Genomic DNA, 17,148 nt, shown 5'->3' on the forward strand with positions numbered 1-17,148 from the left:
GGTGCGGTGCTGGGCCGGGGCGGGCCGGGGGCGGGCCGGGGGGCGGTGCTGGGCGGGGCGGGGCACCGTGGCTACCGAGCCCGCCCGGTCCCGCCGAGCCATGGCGGCGGCTGCCTACGAGCTGCTGGTGCTGGGCGGCGGGTCGGGGGGGCTGGCCGGGGCGCGCCGGGCGGCGGAGCTGGGGGCCCGCGTCGCGCTGGTGGAGCCGCGCCGCTTCGGGGGCACCTGCGTGAGTCCGGGGCACCCATGGGGGGGGGGGGGGGTGGGGTGGCGGGGTCGCCAGCCCGGCCTTGGAGCTTCCGCAAGGATAGGCCTGGTCACCTGAGCTGCGTGGAAGCGGGTCCCGGTGCCCACGCGTGGCCGTGGGAGGGTGGCGGTTCTGTGTCCCGTTCCCCACGCGTGGCCGTGGGAGGGTGGTGGCTCGGGGTCCGATTCCTTACGCGTGGCGGTTCTGGCTCCGGTTCCCCACGCGTGACCGTGGGTGGGTGGCAGTTGCGGCTGTTCTCGGGGCGATAAGGGGGTGCCGGCCAGCCCCACGGTGGTGCGGCACGGCTGCGCACTCTGGTACAACTGCAAGGCAGCAAAGCAGAAAAAAATTTGCTCAGTATCCAAGCCAGGGGCAGGCTCTAGTTTTACGTGTTGTGTTCCCCTGGGAGTTGCCGTGCCAGGACCAGAAGGGCCGGAAAGGGATGGTAACACCTTTCCCCTAGTAAATCTGTTTAAAATTATTGATGGAAAAAAGCAAACCCATGTCTTTGCAGACCGCGCACCTTCCGTGTTCTCATTCAAGGAAGTGAAGGAAAAGAGACAAACCACAAGCCCTTGAGGCACTGCAGGCGCTTCCAGCCCTCTTTCGCTAGAAACCCACAGTGCTGCTTGTGTTTTCCCGGGCAGAGAGCAGGGATTCACTGGGATGCTCTCCAGTGTCACCTTTGGAAAACTTCAGCCTTAAGACTTGCTCTTATTCCCCCCTTAGGTCAATGTTGGGTGCGTGCCAAAGAAGGTGAGGGTGCTTTCACTGCTGGCTCCCGCGATGCCTTGGCTGTGGTGTGAGTGCTTGCCGAATTGTGGGGAGGTGCTGGCACAGGGCACAGGGGGGAAGCAAAGGCTCAGGGCGTATTGAGCCATCGGGATGTCGTGTGGTGCTCAGACCCTGTGTCCCGTGAGCTGTGCCAGGCAGGGGTGAGGCATCGGGGAGCGTGGTAGGGGTTTTCCCAAAATCAAAGTGTTCTTCCTGAGCTGACTTGTGTTTTGTGCGGGCAGGTGATGTGGAACGCAGCGGTCCACGCGGAATTTGTCCACGATCACAGCGACTATGGCTTCGAAACGCCTGGTGTCAAGTTCAACTGGAGGTAAGCACAGAAAGAGCCGGTTGGAAACGAGTGTCTCCTGGCGTGTGTCCCGTGGGGAGCAGCCGCAGGTCAGTGCTGTGGCTCTGTGGCTCATTGTCCACCCAAAGGGGTCCCTGTGTGCTTTGAGGCTTCCCGTGGGTGGATGCTGAGCTGGTTACGTGGCCCAGATTCCTGCTGTATTTCGGGAAAGGAGGGGTGGCAAACTGGCTGTGGGAAGAGACTCTGGAAAAGGCGGATGCAGGGAAGGCAGGCGCAAACCGTCACGTCGGCGGGGAAGGCTGCTGCCCGCTGCGTGACTCGGGGCCGCTCTGTTTTGTGGTGTGGGTGCTTTGTACAGAAGGGATGGAGCTGTTTTTCGCTGACCGCTCTGGGTTATTCACTCACGGTGACAGTAAGCCCCATTCTGTTCCAGAACAATGAAAGAGAAACGTGATGCTTACGTGAGGCGCCTGAATGAGATCTATGAGAATAACGTAAAGAAGGTGAGGATGTGTTTATCCTGCGAGCTGAGCGGAGAAGCAGGGTCTGCTGGATTTTTGGCTGCTTTTCCAGCCTTAATAGGTGTCCTCTTAACTGTGGAAGTCCTGGCTCCGTTAGCCAGCTCTCACACCTCCTCCTGCTGTTAATCACGGAACTGTTACTCCCCCCAAGGCTCACATCGACATCATTCGGGGCTATGGCAAGTTCACGGCTGACCCTGAGCCTACCATCGAGGTGGATGGGAAGAAGTACACAGCTCCTCACATCCTTATAGCCACGGGTGGGCACCCGGCTGTTCCTCCTGACAGCAAGATTCCTGGTGAGCCTGATGAATTCCTGGCTGCCTGGAGAGGTCTGCCAAAGCAAAGTGGGATTTGGGAGCTGGAGGCAGGAAGGGGGACTGGTGCTGGGTGTGAAAGGGGCTCTGCTTTGCAGGCGCCAGCCTGGGAATCACCAGTGACGGCTTCTTCGACCTGGAGGAGCTGCCCAGGTAAAGCAGGGCTCAACCCCTGGCCATTGCCGCTGGCTCCACACCCGCACCCAGCATCGCTGCTTCTCTGCAGGCGCAGCGTTATTGTCGGTGCCGGCTACATCGCGGTGGAAATTGCGGGGATCCTTTCCACGCTAGGCTCCAAGTCATCCCTGCTGATCCGCCAGGACAAGGTAGTGCCACCGGCTGTCCCCAGCCACACTTCCCGCCTGGCAGCTGCATTCGAGCCCACTGGGGTTTTTCCAGTCATCAGCTCCCATGAGCTTGGAAAGGAGGGGGAGATGGTGGTGCCGAGGATGGTGGCGTGGTGTCAGGCTGATGGGTGGGGGAGGAGCTGGGGCGGAGGGCAGACGGGGCCAGCAGAATTGTGTAGGTGTGCTGCCATGTGTGTTTTGGCAGCACCAGCCTGCGTGCCCGGCATTTCTGCAGCCATGCATGCCACCGCACCCGTTTCCTTGAGCTTTAGTTCAAGTCGTGACTTGAAAAAAGAAAAAAAATAATATTAAAGGAAAAACAAACAGGAGAATTTATCATTAACCAAAAGTGTCCCAAACCTCTCTGGGGGCCCAGATGGGGCCCGGGTGCTGGGTAGTGCCAGCGGAGGGGGCTGCCAGGTGGTGGCTTCACCTGTGCATCTTCATGTGACGGGGCTGGTGGGTCCCTGTCCAGGTCCTGAGGACCTTCGACTCCATGATCAGCTCAAACTGCACCCAGGAGCTGGAGAACACCGGGGTGGATGTCTGGAAGCACACGCAGGTATGGGCATGCAGAGCAGCCCCGCGGCTTGTCCCATCGCTCCTGGAGCAGCAGGGCTGGGGAAGGGCCGCGATTTGGGCACCGCTTGCTGGGCCACAGCTTTGGCAGCATCCCTGGTTCTGTGTGGTGCGGGTGCCATCACACCTTGCAAGGCAAAAGCTGTCAGCACCTTCTCCTGCGGGTCTTGTTGTTCCCTGCAGGTCAAGACAGTCACCAAGTCCCCTTGCGGGCTGCTGGATGTGACAGTGACCTCCTCGGTGCCTGGCCACAAGCCAACGGAGGGAGTGATCCAGGACGTGGACTGCCTGCTGTGGGCCGTGGGGCGGGAGCCCAACACCAAGGAGCTGTGCCTGGACCAAGTGGTGAGATGGCAGCACATCCCTTCCACGCTGGTGTGAGGATGCCCATGGGTCTCCGGGAATCCCAGGGGCCTCCAGTGTTCCCATGGGTCTCCAGGGATCCCACAGATCTGCAGGGGTTTCACAGGTCTCTGGGGTTCCCATTGGTCTCCAGGGTTCCCACAGGTCTCTGGGGTTCCCATGGGTTTCCAGGGGTCCCATGGGTCTCTGGAGCCTGCCATAGGATGATGTTCCCACCATGCCCTCCCCCAGGCTGGGAACACGGTGGCCACCAGCACAGGTCCTGCATGGGCATTGCTTGTCCCATCCCTCCCTCCTGGGGCACATGCCGAGGTGGCTGCCATTTCCCATGGCAGGGTGTGCAGGTGGACGCCAAGGGCCATGTGGTGGTGGACGAGTACCAGAACACCACCAGGAGAGGGATCTACGCCGTCGGGGACGTCTGTGGGAGAGCCCTCCTCACCCCAGGTATCACAGGGTGCCCCGCTGCCCTCCACAGCCCCTTGGTGCCATGCTGTTCCACAGCTCAGGCTCCCTGTCTCTCCTCGCAGTGGCCATTGCAGCTGGCAGAAAGCTGGCCCACAGGCTCTTTGAGGGCAAGCAGGACTCCCGCTTGGACTACCATGACATCCCCACTGTTGTCTTCAGCCACCCACCCATCGGCACCGTTGGTCTCACCGAAGGTGGGGACAGACGGGGCATGGGGAGGCGGAGAGGCTGGGGACATGGTGGCTCAGAGCTGCTGGTTTGACGCTGGAGGAAATGATCCAGCCAGTGGTCTGAGCCTTGTACGACGTGCTGACTCCCTCTATAAATGTATATGGTGCATCCCCTTGATGTATGTGCTCTGTCTTATGCTGCAGATGAAGCTGTGGCCACGCACGGGAGGGAGAACGTGAAGATCTACAGCACGTCCTTCACCCCCTTGTACCACGCCATCACCCAGAGGAAGGTTAAGTGCGTCATGAAGCTGGTGTGTGCTGGCAAGGAGGAGAAGGTGAGTGGGGGGGACAGCTGGGGGCTGCAGGGGGGTGGCGGGGACCACGGCTGGCTGGCCTCTTACCCTGCATGGTGAGCTCTGACCTGCACAGGCCGGGTCTTGCTCTGGGTTCCATCTCCCCCAGCACCAAGCCTGGCGTTCGGCCTGGATTTTGCCAGCTCTGGGTCCCATCCAGCCCCTCACTTCTCCCCCAAAGGTGGTGGGATTGCACATGCAGGGGCTGGGCTGTGACGAAATGCTGCAGGGCTTTGCTGTGGCCATCAAAATGGGGGCCACCAAGGCCGACCTGGACAACACTGTCGCCATTCACCCTACTTCTGCCGAAGAGCTGGTGACGATGCGCTGAGGTGGTGGCACAGGCAGCCCCAGGGACAGCGGCTTGCGGTTGGGGAAAATGTTTTATATGCCTTAAAAAAACGCCTTAACAGAAGGTGGTTGCCCAGAGAGCGTGTCTGTAAAAGTGGCGTGGCTTGCTTTGGAGTGGGAAATAAATGCAGTGATGCTGGCAAGTCTGTGCCATTCGCTTTATGGTGCCTGTCCCCCGCCGTGCCCAGCCGGTCCCTTGGTGCTGTCTGGGGGCAGGCTGCCCTCAGCTGGGCTCTTCCCTGTCACCAGGACTGTGCGAGTGGCAGTGGGTGCTTGGGGTACCCGTGGGTGCTGGAGCATCCTGGGTGGGCTCTGTCCTCTGCCCCAGGCTCATGAAGGATGCGCTTGCGTGGCTGTTGGACGTGGGTGCGTCGGAGCACTGCTGGATGTGGGTGCATCCATGTTGCTGTGGGATGTGGGATGACAGGGGAGCTGCTGGCCTGATCCTGCTGCATCCCAGGGGCTTCCTGATCCCCTCCGCAGCCCCGTCGCTATCTGCCCGCTATCTGCCCTTCGTGGCTGCAGCTCTGGAGCTCTCAGACCTTGAGGCAGCTGGAAGCAGCTGGGGGAAAAGCCGACCGACAGCGGTGGGACACAGTGCTGGGGCTGGTTGAGGAACTGCTTTGCTTTTACTAGAAATTAATAGTTTGCATGAAATCGAAGTGTCTCCAAGGTGGAAAACTCCCTGCAAGCTGAGGAGGAGGTGAGCGACCGAGGGAAGGGGACGCAAGTGCTGAGCCCGGGAGTGCAGCTCCAGGCCTGGCTGGGGGGGTCTCCATCCCAGCTGGCAGCACCGCTGTGGGCAGGAAAATCCTGCCCAGCCTTCCAGACCCCACCAGCCCGTTACGGGAGGAGTCTGTATGGCTCCTAGGGTGCAAGGGCACCCAAAAGCCCCAACGTTATTGGTGTCCTCGATTATCTGGGTGAGTCTTTGGAAGAGTAACGCTTGGCAAGGCTGGGGTGCACAGCGTCTCCTCCGGGCTTGCCACAGGCAGTCCTCAGGCACGTGAGTCAATTCACAATTGCTCCTTTGGAATGACGGAGGCGTTACCCTCTCAATACGCCGTGATGGCATGTTGCCAGGATTTTTTTTTTTTTCCCTCCTTTTAAATGACAAGTCCGGTCGCTCGATGTTTAAGGCGTATTTTAGAGCATGTGTGAGGTCTGCTCTGTGCTTTATAGCCAGGGAAATTATCAGAGCGCCCACAAACAGGGAAAGGGCGGGCGGCAGGGGCACGGGCGGGGGCAGAGTGCCTCCTTTTTGCAGGAATTCGGAAAAAGAGCGGAGGGATTCTGGGCCCAGTGTCCCGGTGAGAGCGCGTGCCCCCACCCGGGGGGACCGGGGGGCAGCGGGATGGGGACCAGGGTGAGCCGGGCTTAGCGGAGGGCGGCCGGGGGCCGAGCCCCGGGCGTCCCCCGCCCCCAGGTGGGTCTGGATGCCGGACACGGTGACCCCCCCGGGTGGCCCCCTCCGGGCTCTGCACCCAGCGCCCGGGGCTGCCAGCGTGGGGCGGAGCGATCGGCCGGGTAGGTGTCCCCCCTCCCTCCACCGGGCGGTGTCCCCGGGGCTGGCGGCGGGCGGGCGCTAGGACCCCACGGCCGATGGGCCACCCCGCTCCTGGCCCCGCCCCCGAGGCCGCCATCTTAACCCCCGGCCCCGTTGCCTCCCCCAGCGGGGCCAGGCCGGGTTGGGCCACGCCCCCCCCCCTTCCGCTATGAGGCGGCGGCGCTGCAGCCGGGAGTCCCCGGCGCTCGGAGCCGCCACCCGGCCCAGGTGAGGAGGGCAGCGGCCGGGCCGGGGCTCGCAGCCGGGGCCGGGGAGGCCTCCGAGGCGCGGGGGCTCGGGGAGGCCTCCGAGGCGCGGGGGCTCGGGGCGGCGGGGCCGGGCCCTGCGGGGCGCTGGGGCTCGGGCCCGTCCGGCCGCTGCTCTGGCTGCGGAGCGGGGCCCGGGCCCGGCGGCTTTGGAGCCGGGCTGCGCCGGCCGGGCCCGGGGCTCGGGGTGGGGACTCGACCCGCGGGGTGTGCGGGGGGCTGCGGCCGGGCGGAACCGCCGAGGGCGGCCGGGGCGGTGGGGCCGGGTCAGCCCGGGGCCCGCGGAGCGCGGGGCCGGCCCGTGCGGGCAGCCCGAGCCCCCGGCTCCATGGGGGAGATGGGCCCTGGCCCTGGGGCGGGGGGGCGGCTCGTTCGGTCGCTGTTGGGGCCCGGGAGCGAGCCCCGGCCCCGCCGCTGCCCCCGGTGCAGCCCGGACGCCCGTTCTCCGCTCTGGTGGAGGCCGGGCCCGGGGCTGCGGGGGCTCGGGAGCAGCCGGGTGGGTTTCGGGGGTCCCTGGGGGGGTCTCAGCAGCGCGGGCCGGGCCGTGGTTTCTCGAGGCTGAGAACTCAGCCTCTGCGGTGGGTGAGAGGCACTTTTCAGCCCCCCCCAGCACCATCTTCCAGCCCTTCCCTGTTGCGTGTCTGGACAATGCCCAGATCAGGTATTATCCAATTAGCAACATTTATTAACTAGTGAGTTAGTAATTATTCAGTATTTGAGCATTATATTAATGTTCAGGTTATGACAGTGAATGATGTACAACCTGCAAGATGCCCAGAGCGTGCTAAGGAGCAGAAGGTGCAATCAAGCTCATGCTGGACCTGCATTGAGCTTTGACACCTTCAATGTCCAACCTTTCTTCAGTGTTTCTACAACACTTGCAGCATTTGCAAGCTGAATAATCAACATTAAATTCTGATACTTGTATTCAAGGAGTGGGAATGATGTTTAACCTCACGCAAGGCTCTCTGCAGTGCTGAAACACAAGGCAGTCTGTGATGTCCGATACTCATGCAGTGGTTATACAATGCTTTGAATATTGAACTCATCAGTTGATGTCTATAAATACATTATTTACTTTTTATACAATATTAAGGTATGATGTTACTATTCAGGTGAAGGCAGTGACATGACCTGTCAGAAGCCAAGTCTGCTGTAACGCACGGAGGCTGTAACGTCCTGGAGGAAGAGGTACTGTCTAGAGCTGAACCTCGAGCACCTGCTGTCGTAAAGAACTACTGCCTGTTCGCTATTAATACAGTATTTTCTACATTTAATAATTAGTAAATAGAAATTACTAAGTATTCAGTCTTCCACCATTAAGTGACAATATTCACACTCAAATGCTGGCTGAGAGCAGCGCAGGCACCTCCAGCTCCAGCTGCCCCAGGCTGGGGTCAGGTGGCAGCTGGGGGGTGGATCTGGCCCAGCTGTGGTGCCACCAGGGTCCACAGCACTTTTGCAGCCTCCCTCCAGTGCTCTCCCTGGGAAAGGGATGCACGCACTGGGCCCATGTCCAGCAGGGCAGGTACGCAGCACAGCGTCCCTGGCCCTGTTAGGATCCAGGGGGTGCAGCCATGGTGCTGGGGGGCTGGCACAGCCCCTCTGGGCACACAGGGGGGAACTGTCCCTTGGCCCTGGGGGAAGGGGAAAGAGACCTTGGGGGTGACCCATCATCCCAGAGCTGCTTGGGAAACCTCCATCACCAGCCCAGAAGGTTCCCAGGCTGTGCTCTGGCCATGGCCTGGGGCTGCCCCGGGGGCAAAAGCCACAGGGCATCTCCTGCCCTTCCTACCCCAGTGGAGCCTCCCTGCCCCCAGCTGTTTGGTGCCCAGTTTCCTCCCTCAGTCACCCCCCCCAAGGCCATCAGCCAGCCCCCACCGTGAGAACACCAAACACCTCCCTGCTCCCTATCACTGCAGCCCTGGGGGGCTCCTGCCCCACCAGGGAACAGCAGCGGGCTGAAGGAGGGGAGGCATGGGGAAAGGACACCGCAGTCACGCTCTGTATCAGGTTTGTATTCCAACTTTACTCTCCAGTGTGCAGTGAGATGGGACAGTTATCCCCTGCCATGACAATTCGTGTCCCTGCTGCCCCCTCCCCACAGTCAGCACTGCCCCAAAATGAACCTCCCAACCCCCAAATACCAAGCACCAGGGTTGCAGTTTGCTTTTCTGTAAGGTTTTGCCTCATTTTAAGAAGCAAACGAAGGCTGCTTGCCTTGGGTATTAAACAAGGAGATGTTGCTTCTCTTACATTACTTCCCCAGTGAGGTGGGGAACTGACCCCGAGCCCTGCAGAGGGTCCCTGTGACTCTCCCCCAGCTGATGTGGAGCCACCCCTCCATGCTGGGGGGTAACAGTGTCCCTGTGATGCCCCACCACAGGCCTGGGCCTCCTCTTTGTGCTACCGAGGGAGGTGCTGGGCTCCCCAGGGAAGTGGCGGCAGTGGAGCCATGGATGGAGAATTCCGTGCTGCCTGCCTGGCCTGGTGCAGTGAGGCAGCTCAGCTGGGAACAGAGGTAAGCTAGAGCCACTCCTTACAAGAGTATAAAAATACCAGCGTAAGTTCTCAGCTTTTTTTCTTTTTTTTTTTCTTTTTTTTTTTCTTCAATTTATAAAAAGCTTTTACCAAACCAAAGTGTATGTTCCATTAAACTTCTGTTCCGTCGTGCAAATTGCTGTGGACTTTGACTTCCAAGTTCACCTGCTTCACCTTCCTGCCTTTCCCCTCACAGATGCCACCAGTTTCCCTCAATATATTAACGTTCCTCACGGTGCAGTACTGGCTGTCTGCAGCTGCCTTGGCGCCCCTGGGCAGCTCCACCTTGGTGTTCAGGGGATGCTGCTCTGGGGCGGCCCGGGCAGCCTTTCGCTTCCTCCGCAGCTTTCGGCACTTCCTGGTGAGCAGGCAAAATCCCGAAAGCACCAGAAGCAGCAGGGTAACCGCAGCGAAGGCGCTCCCCAGGGAAGCACCCGTTTGAGATAAGGATGCTGAGACGGCACCTTCTTCCCTCTCCAAGATCAGTGACTTCATGTTGGTGCCATTCTTGATCTGGTCACCTTCATTGTCATAGATCAAGGAGTCATCCAGCATCAGCCTCCCGTTGCTATCTATCAGGTCCCTGCGGCTGCGTTTCCAGCGGTGAGTGAGGGATCGCTGAACGCGAGGCCCTGCCATGCTCTCCGGGCCAATTATGTAGATGACTTGAAGGTACCACTGGTGTCCAGCTTCCACCTTTAGGAAAGGGAAGACACACAGAAAATTTTAACTATGGCTTTTAGATCAAGTGATTTTGTAAAATAAAGGTAGAGATGGTTGCGTTTTGCATCCCATTTCTTGACTCGTGCAAATATCAACCAAAAAAGTCTGTGTGTTTATATAAGCACCTACAATAATATTTATCACCAAGTGAGATTTCAGTCTTCTCGTCTATCTTTGGCAACTGCAATAATTAATATAGGAACATTAATAATATGTTGTTAAAGAGCTGCTTTCCTGAGTGCCTTGGAAAAAAACAATCACCAGACTGAATTCCTCACCTCTGTTTTCTATTCTGGAGTTTGCTTCTTAACTGGCTCCACAGTTAATTTATGATGTGACCCTTAAGAAGCCCCTTAAGCAAACAGAGGTCACAGAGTTACAAAGAGGGTCTCTCTGGGGAGGGACAAAAAAAGCCCCAGGAATGAGGATATAAAATTCTGCCATCGATCAGGAGCTGCCTCTGTGTCCTTCCTGTTTCTGCCACAATCTGCTCGGCTCCTCCAAGTCTCATACTCTGCGCATGGAGAGGAACCGCAACCTGAGGTCACCTGCCCCTGTGACGGGGAAGGGGTGCAGAGAGCTCTGAGCTGCGGTGACCTTTAGAGGAAGGGCCAGCACCGTGTATGTGCTCCATGGCTGAACACGGAGTCTGATCTTGTACCTCATATTTACCCCCAGGCAAATCAAGGAGAGGCGTGCCACAGTGTCGTCTGCAAATGCAGATGACCACGTGCACGTGAGGCCACCTCTCTTTACAGAGACTGTGTTGCGGGTGGGTGTGGAGACCACGCGTCCCACCGCACCATCAGAAAAGTTGGGTGAGAGTTGCCCTTACACCACAGAAAGCTGCAAGACCTATCCCTGCACCGGTTTGGTTTCTCTAGGCAGCATCAGGCCCAGAGCTTACCGTTCACAAAGTATTTGGGACACCCTGGCCAGGGAAGTTAGTTTTGGGCTACGGATACCGCTCAGTATGTACCTTGTAGAGAGCATCCACCTTGAGAGTAAATCCATCTACTCCGGGCATGCTGCTTACTGAATGGAACTCGGACAGTTCGGAAGCAAAGTGGGCGTCAAAAGGCACATCGTGGAAATACTTATCTGTCACTTCTGGTTGGTTTCGGTCCTGGAAATGAGAGAGGAGTTACGAAGAGGAGTACATGCTGTTGTCTTTCCAAAGGGAAGCCAGAAGCCAGGTCACTAAATAACACCCACGTACTGCCACAGGAATCGAATCCAAATGCCTGGTCTCCACAGCTACATATGGCCATGGACACTTCTTTAAACGCATAGCTTACCACACAGAAAATATTTGTGACCTATATGGTTTGTAGACATTGATACTGTTTTAGTACTGATTGTCTTAATATTAGGTTTGTAGATCTGAAAATCAGGAGAAAAGTTGAGCCAGCCTGCTCAAACATGCATGCCAAATTAACACCATTAACGTTACCCTTATCCCGTGAGCGGTAATGGGGCTGCCAGCAAGGACATTGGCAAATGTTAACTACAAAGCACGTAGTGAGAGGTGAATGCATCTTGGGAACTAATCGTAGATTTATACAAGAAGAATTTCTGCGTAACTGGTAAATAGATCTCCCTTTATATGATGCCAGTCTAGTCAATTCCGAGCTGCAGCAGAAGCAGAGATCAAGGAAAATTTTAAGAGTTTGGTACTTAACTTCTTTTTCTTCCAAATTTCTGGTTTTTTTTTTTCTTTTTTAAGACTAAGAAATACTCATGGATAAAGAATAAGGAAAAACTGATCTTGTCTTTATGGTTTGCATCTATCTGCTCAGTACTGCAAAAAATCCACTGCATTTCACTTCCCATCCCTTTGTAGCCAGAATGCATTCCTAGCCAGGGAAAAAAAACACCACCAAACAGAAAGCAGAAGCAGAGGACAGTTCTGCGAGCATTTCAGACCCCTCACAGGTGAGGGAGGTGCTTTGCACAGGCACCACACTTTGTTCTGTGGCTGCACAAAGGCGCAGGGGGCTGAGGGGGTGGCAGGGTCTGCCTGGGGACTCTGCAGGGTGCTGCGGGGTCTGGGGGTGCCTGGGGAAGTGGAACAGAAAAGCAACAATGCTACATCATTTGGGGCAGTCAGGCTAGGGAGAACAGGCAAACTGAAACAGCTGACATGTGCTGAACAGTGTGTGAATAAAAGCGTGATCCTGCCGCACAAGTCAGACGGTCATTTAGTTCCCAGGTCTGTTAGGTCAGCAAGAGGCCGAGTGACCGGATGGTCTGGACATGATCACAAACATTACTCAACATTGCAGTTTTGTCCATAGCAGAAAACTTACCAAGAGGAGAAATCGGTGTTTGAGGTGCTTGTTGGGTTGAATACAGCCATACTGGGGCCCCTCGTTATAGACTGTGCCCGTGGGGTCAAAGAAGGGCACATAGCCATCCTTGCCTGTACACAGATAGACCTTCTCCAGCTGCAGTTTGTAAGCGGCATTTAGGTTTTGTTCGGGGTTCCAGAGCACGCGGCCATACAGGATTTGCCCTGAGGAGGTCGGGAGGTCAGGTTAAATTCTCCAGTTTGACAAGAGACCCACTGTTGGAGCCAAACGCGCCGGCTCACCTGCCTGTGGATGTTTTGATTTGCGTGTGCAGGTGATAAAATACACACGTTCTTGTCATGCTGTTACAGGGCTGTAACGCTTAAAATGCCATTTGTTGCCATAAAAAAGGCAAAGCCAAATCTGAATTTTAGCCTTCTCTTTCAGAAGAACCGAAGTCATGATGACAGAAACATTAGGTATAAGCAGAACAAGCAGGAAAAAGAAAATAAATCCTACCCTTTGAAAAAGCCCCTTTGTAATCCATTTCTGCCAGAGACATTTCAGATTTGGTGGGGTCCATCAGAAACACCTTCTCGTTGTTACAGAGCTGAAACTCTGTGTTTAGGGAGTAGACGACGGGAACTGGGCGGTTTGTCTGCTGGAAGGCGATCGGGATCAAAAATCTAAAATGGGGACAGAAAAGGAAAAGGAAAGGTTTAGTTTGGACACACCTGAAGTTACACACTGGGGACCTGCACAGTCCGCGTCACCTTTCTTCCCTCCAGCTTTACTATTTATATATAGCCCAGCAGCCCACACTTCAGCAGTATTCACCCCAAGGCAACTCGCTGCCCCCCACCCTGCCCCAGTTTCCCAGTAAAGATGCAGAGCTCTGCGTAAGCGGCTGCAGCCTCCTCTCGACAGCTTCGATTTTCCTTCTCTCTGGGGACAAGCGAAGGCCATGCGGGCTGGGCTTCTGAAAACCACCGGCTGAGACATACCACAGCTCAGGACAGCCCCTGTCCTGGGAGCCCACGGTCTGGCTAGATGTGATAGAGGAAAGGCAGGCATGCAGTTGAAGGCAACTTTTTTTCATAAAGTTTTTTTGGTTTTTTTGTTTTTTTTTTTTTAAAAGAAAGAAAAGCCACCTGCCTTGCGCTCAGGAGTAACAGACCCCACCATACTACAGACTGCCTGGAGCACCCCAACAACCAGCCCAGCTCCTTCTCTCCCCTTTTCCCTTCCCACTGCCACTGTAGGTGCTACACGCCTGCTGCAACCACACAAACAACCCAAACGTTCTGCTGCTGCCCCGCCGAGGACTCCTCACCGCTCAGGAGCGTGCGCCGTGCAGGGCAGGGGTTTGTCTCCAGGCTCTACCCATGGCTGCGTGGGCTGCACAGTACAGGGGATTAAGAAGATGGTGTACTCTCCAGAGTAGTCCTTCCTGGGAACAGAGAGGAGATGCTGTGGTCACCAAACCAGACTCGAAGCTGTTAACCCAGCTGATGCGTTTGCCTGACATCCACTGTTTTGCAATTAGTGTAAGGAGGCAAGACTAAGTTCATAGCAGGACCTCTCCCTCGCCCCAGAAACATCCATCTCCTCCAGCAGTCAGAGGGGGGCCAAATTTGACCTGCGGTGTTAATCTGACCCTCTGTGCAAGGAGCAGAGACTGTAAGAATAAACAGTCACAAATGGAACTAATAACAAAAAGGAATTTTTTATAAAAGTGAACCAACTATTTCTAGATCTTAATATACCTACCTCCACCAAGCAGAGCACTACTGATTAAGTCAGTCGTGGACATGAAATCCTGCTTTTAACTTGCAGACTGCAAAACAACCTTGAATACATCATCACCTCTGCTATCTACCTACCCGCTGGCTTAACTGCTAGAAAAATGCATTTACAAGGACGTGAAATGATTTTTCCCTCTACTTGGACAACCGCTAGAGGAGTGTTTTCAGCCCTGCCAGCAGCTCCCTGCGAGCTCTGCCTCCTGACCGCTCCATGCTGTTGCTGTGGCTGCAGAAAGGACAACAGGGATTCCTCTTTCAGGCCTGGATTTGTTGCACTGCTGCTGCTAACTGCATGCACATTCATTGCTGAAAAAACACATCGTGCTGTGGGAAGCTGCTGAAGGTGGCCAAACCCCCAGTCCTCACCTGTTATAGGAGCTGGTGGCTCTCCAGAGCTGGTAGGGAGAGTCAAAAGTCTGAGCGCTCCACAGCAGCTGCAGGTCAAATTCGATCCCTCCCAGGTGGTCTGGAGTCATTAAAAAAGACTTGATATCTGGCAGGCTGTGGTGCTCCATCACAAAAAGCCCTGGGGTGAGGATGAGGAGGTGACAGGTAAGGCAGAGTACAGGGAGACCCTGTGCCGCACACCTCAACACAGAGGGACTTCTCAAGGGAAGAGGGACTTGTTCAGCTACCTGTGTTTTCAGAACAAATCTGTATTTGTACATTGATTTCTTCCTCTATCAGGACTAACGCTCTCACCTCTGAACTTGGCCTGTGTCTTGAACTCGATAACCAGCCTGCCATCCTCACGGATATAGATCCTGATGATCTGCAGTCGGGCTGAGAGAACGCTGTCCGTCTGAATCCCTGCACAGTGCAGCAAGAAAAAAGCCACACAACACAGTCAGCCCTCAGGTGGGCTCTCTCAGCCCCACGTAGCTCCAGCAGCATTTCAGAGAGCTCCAAAAAGGCATGGTTTAATGTGGATCATTCTCCAGTGAGTCTGCTATACACTTCCTCCGTTATCCACATGTGCCGCCTACGTCTCACTCAAGCATCAAGGAAATAAATGTACTGAGCTCTCCCTATGAGTAGCCTGTGAATGTAACTTACTTATTATGTAAAGTTGCAGACAATTGTTTGTAGGTACTCCTGGCCTTAATTCCTGAGGGGCCCTCCATGACCAAAGCTCTGCCAGCCCCCCCTCTACAATACTTAGTGTCACCGCTAGCAGAATAAAACCCAGGGTGAGGCACTGCCTGTCCCTCGTAGCCCTCCGAGCAGCAATATTGCTCAGGGTTGCAGGCACAGGCGGGTTCAGAGCACACACAGGCTCCAAAGACTGTGGAAAAGGAAAATTAACAGGCTGGAAATAGAAGACTTGCAGGCACAGGATAATCCACATATAGATGCACAGATGTTAGGTCTATAACCACCAGCAGAGGATAGGAAGGAGTTAGGGCTCGCAGGTGGGAGCACTGCTGATAATATGGGAAAAAGTCCATCCGTGAGAGCCGGAAGGCTGAGGAACATGACTGAGCTCTCACATGAGAATCACTGAAAAGTGTCAGAGAAATCACTCCAAATATCCCACTGAGAGCAACCTGTGCCTGCCTGCGGAGACTGAAAGCGATAGCTCTTTTCCTGCCGCACTTTCTAAGGCTCAGTGAGAACTGCTCCCATGAACAGAGAGAGGCTGGGGGGAAATGACAGCCCCTTACCAAGCTGACACAGATGCAGGCACAGCTGGACTCAGCCTCCATGCCCTCCACTTCAGTGAGTGCTACCCATCCTCAGGACTGCAGCAGCAGTGCAGAAACCAAGAAAAAGGAAAAAACCCAAGAACAAACCAATTCTCCCCTACCCCTCCAAATGCCTTGGACCTACCTGTCCTCCAGAGAACAGTATCATAGAAAAAGGAGAACTCCATCTCTGTGTGATGCTCAAGAGAAGCCCAACCTCTTGGCGCTGTCACGTAGATATAGGACACGTAGAGTGGGACGTGGACTGTTAAGAAGGACTGAGCAGAGTCCCGTACCTGTTGATAAAACCCCAAAAAGGTGGTTTGATAAAACCCCCAAAAAGTGGTTATGCACCTTCCAAAGGAGTGACACTGGCCCAGCCTCGCAGCACCCACTGCATCTGTGTTCTGCTCTGCAAATGAAGAAAAAAAAGCCAGAGTACCTGCAAAAGAAGGCTCCTTTTTAGTTCTGGACTGTGGATGTCCTAGACACAGGGAGGGTAATGTGGGGACAAAGTATTTCTAAAGCAATATAATGTCATCACTGCAATAAAGACTGAGCATTATTGGCAAACAATGAGCTGATTTGCAAAAAAGTTCTTAGTGGACTGCCATTTGAAAAATAATAATGAATTTCTGGGAAGAAGTATGCAAGCACAGAGGACTCCTCACACACTACAAAACTCCTACGATTAAGTCAGAGGTGACTGCCTGAACTTTCTTTACTTTTATATGTAGGTACTTAAGCAAAACTGCATTTTAATTAAGGGTAAGTGCTAAAGCACACAGGTGTCCTGGTACAAAAGGAGCTGTGGTCACAACTTCACCTCAAACACCACCACCCCCCGCCCCCCCAGAGTTTTCAATTCCATGAATTAAAAATAAGCAATTCTGCTTGCTGAGGACTGGCCCTACGAGTATCTGAAATACCACAGCTCTCCGGCTGTATGTACACCAGCTATTATCTGTGGATATTATTATCTATCTGATATATATATATCTGTAGATATATTATCTATTATCTGTGGAGCACAGCTGTACTCTGCAAGCCCCTGGAAGAGCTCAGAGAGACATTCCAGACTGCTTGGTGCCAGTCTCTGCATACTAAATTATACAGTTGTTCAGCTCAAGTAGCTCCTCTGGATTTCCACAAGTAATTGGAACTATAAAAGGGAAGTTAACAAAGTATTCCAGACTGGCAGGAATTAAAAGAGATGAGGTTGGCCATAACATTCTGACCGGGAATTTAATACAAGAACCTAAGGAAGATGAGATACTCACTTGAGTGGGATGTAGATGTATAATCCATCCATGAGAGGGCAGTGAGACACGTCTAGTAGCTAAAGCCACTATTTTATAGAACATTTTTGGCTTCTGGTCTGCCAGTCAGTTATAAGACATTACTTAAAAATTCCCACGACCTTGCTCCACTGCAGAGTACAAACTGATGTGCCTCTGCTCTGTTCTTTGCTCATTTATATTGGCTAAC

General features: G+C 55.0%; 2 protein-coding genes and 1 long non-coding RNA gene across 5 annotated transcripts in view; 2 read left to right on the forward strand and 1 right to left on the reverse strand.

Annotated features, from left to right (window-relative positions):
* Positions 1 to 74: 74 nt before the first annotated feature.
* GSR (glutathione-disulfide reductase) lies at positions 75 to 4,946 on the forward strand. Of its 2 annotated transcripts, none has more exons than XM_040585723.1 (13): positions 75 to 229; positions 977 to 1,003; positions 1,264 to 1,352; positions 1,765 to 1,834; positions 2,004 to 2,151; positions 2,268 to 2,322; positions 2,396 to 2,495; positions 2,992 to 3,078; positions 3,279 to 3,440; positions 3,794 to 3,905; positions 3,989 to 4,120; positions 4,301 to 4,434; positions 4,634 to 4,946. In XM_040585723.1, the coding sequence occupies exons 1-13, from the start codon at positions 101 to 103 to the stop codon at positions 4,781 to 4,783; spliced, it is 1,395 nt and encodes a 464-aa protein (XP_040441657.1). In that variant the 5' UTR covers positions 75 to 100; the 3' UTR covers positions 4,784 to 4,946. The 2 variants fall into 2 exon arrangements, with proteins under 2 accessions (XP_040441657.1, XP_040441665.1); XM_040585731.1 differs by having other exon boundaries at positions 4,682 to 4,946.
* Positions 4,947 to 6,438: 1,492 nt separating this feature from the next.
* Positions 6,439 to 9,600, forward strand: LOC121084376. 2 transcript variants are annotated; one of them, XR_005826703.1, is made up of 3 exons: positions 6,439 to 6,577; positions 7,731 to 9,136; positions 9,502 to 9,600. It is a non-coding gene; the product is annotated as an uncharacterized LOC121084376 (long non-coding RNA). The 2 variants fall into 2 exon arrangements; XR_005826700.1 differs by lacking the exon at positions 9,502 to 9,600 and adding an exon at positions 9,353 to 9,466.
* FRAS1 (Fraser extracellular matrix complex subunit 1) overlaps positions 8,625 to 17,148 on the reverse strand; it is a 174,405-nt gene continuing 165,881 nt past the window's right edge. Inside the window, exons 66-73 of the mRNA XM_040585746.1 lie at positions 15,806 to 15,956; positions 14,678 to 14,785; positions 14,342 to 14,501; positions 13,504 to 13,620; positions 12,690 to 12,856; positions 12,189 to 12,394; positions 10,859 to 11,005; positions 8,625 to 9,852 (exon numbers count right to left, since the gene is read on the reverse strand). Coding sequence (XP_040441680.1) covers positions 9,268 to 9,852; positions 10,859 to 11,005; positions 12,189 to 12,394; positions 12,690 to 12,856; positions 13,504 to 13,620; positions 14,342 to 14,501; positions 14,678 to 14,785; positions 15,806 to 15,956 — 1,641 coding nt within the window. The 3' untranslated portion in view covers positions 8,625 to 9,267. The remainder of the gene's footprint in view (positions 9,853 to 10,858; positions 11,006 to 12,188; positions 12,395 to 12,689; positions 12,857 to 13,503; positions 13,621 to 14,341; positions 14,502 to 14,677; positions 14,786 to 15,805; positions 15,957 to 17,148) is intronic.

Source organism: Falco naumanni, chromosome 1, assembly GCF_017639655.2.
Source record: "Falco naumanni isolate bFalNau1 chromosome 1, bFalNau1.pat, whole genome shotgun sequence".
Lineage (NCBI taxonomy): Eukaryota > Metazoa > Chordata > Aves > Falconiformes > Falconidae > Falco > Falco naumanni.

Excerpts from the sequence above, each read along its gene's own strand:
- GSR (XM_040585723.1), top strand. The coding sequence starts at position 101 with ATGGCGGCGGCTGCCTACGAGCTGCTGGTGCTGGGCGGCGGGTCGGGG. Across the intron at positions 230-976 it reads GCCGCTTCGGGGGCACCTGC|GTCAATGTTGGGTGCGTGCC; the intron begins GTGAGTCCGGGG and ends TTCCCCCCTTAG. Across the intron at positions 1,004-1,263 it reads TTGGGTGCGTGCCAAAGAAG|GTGATGTGGAACGCAGCGGT; the intron begins GTGAGGGTGCTT and ends TTGTGCGGGCAG.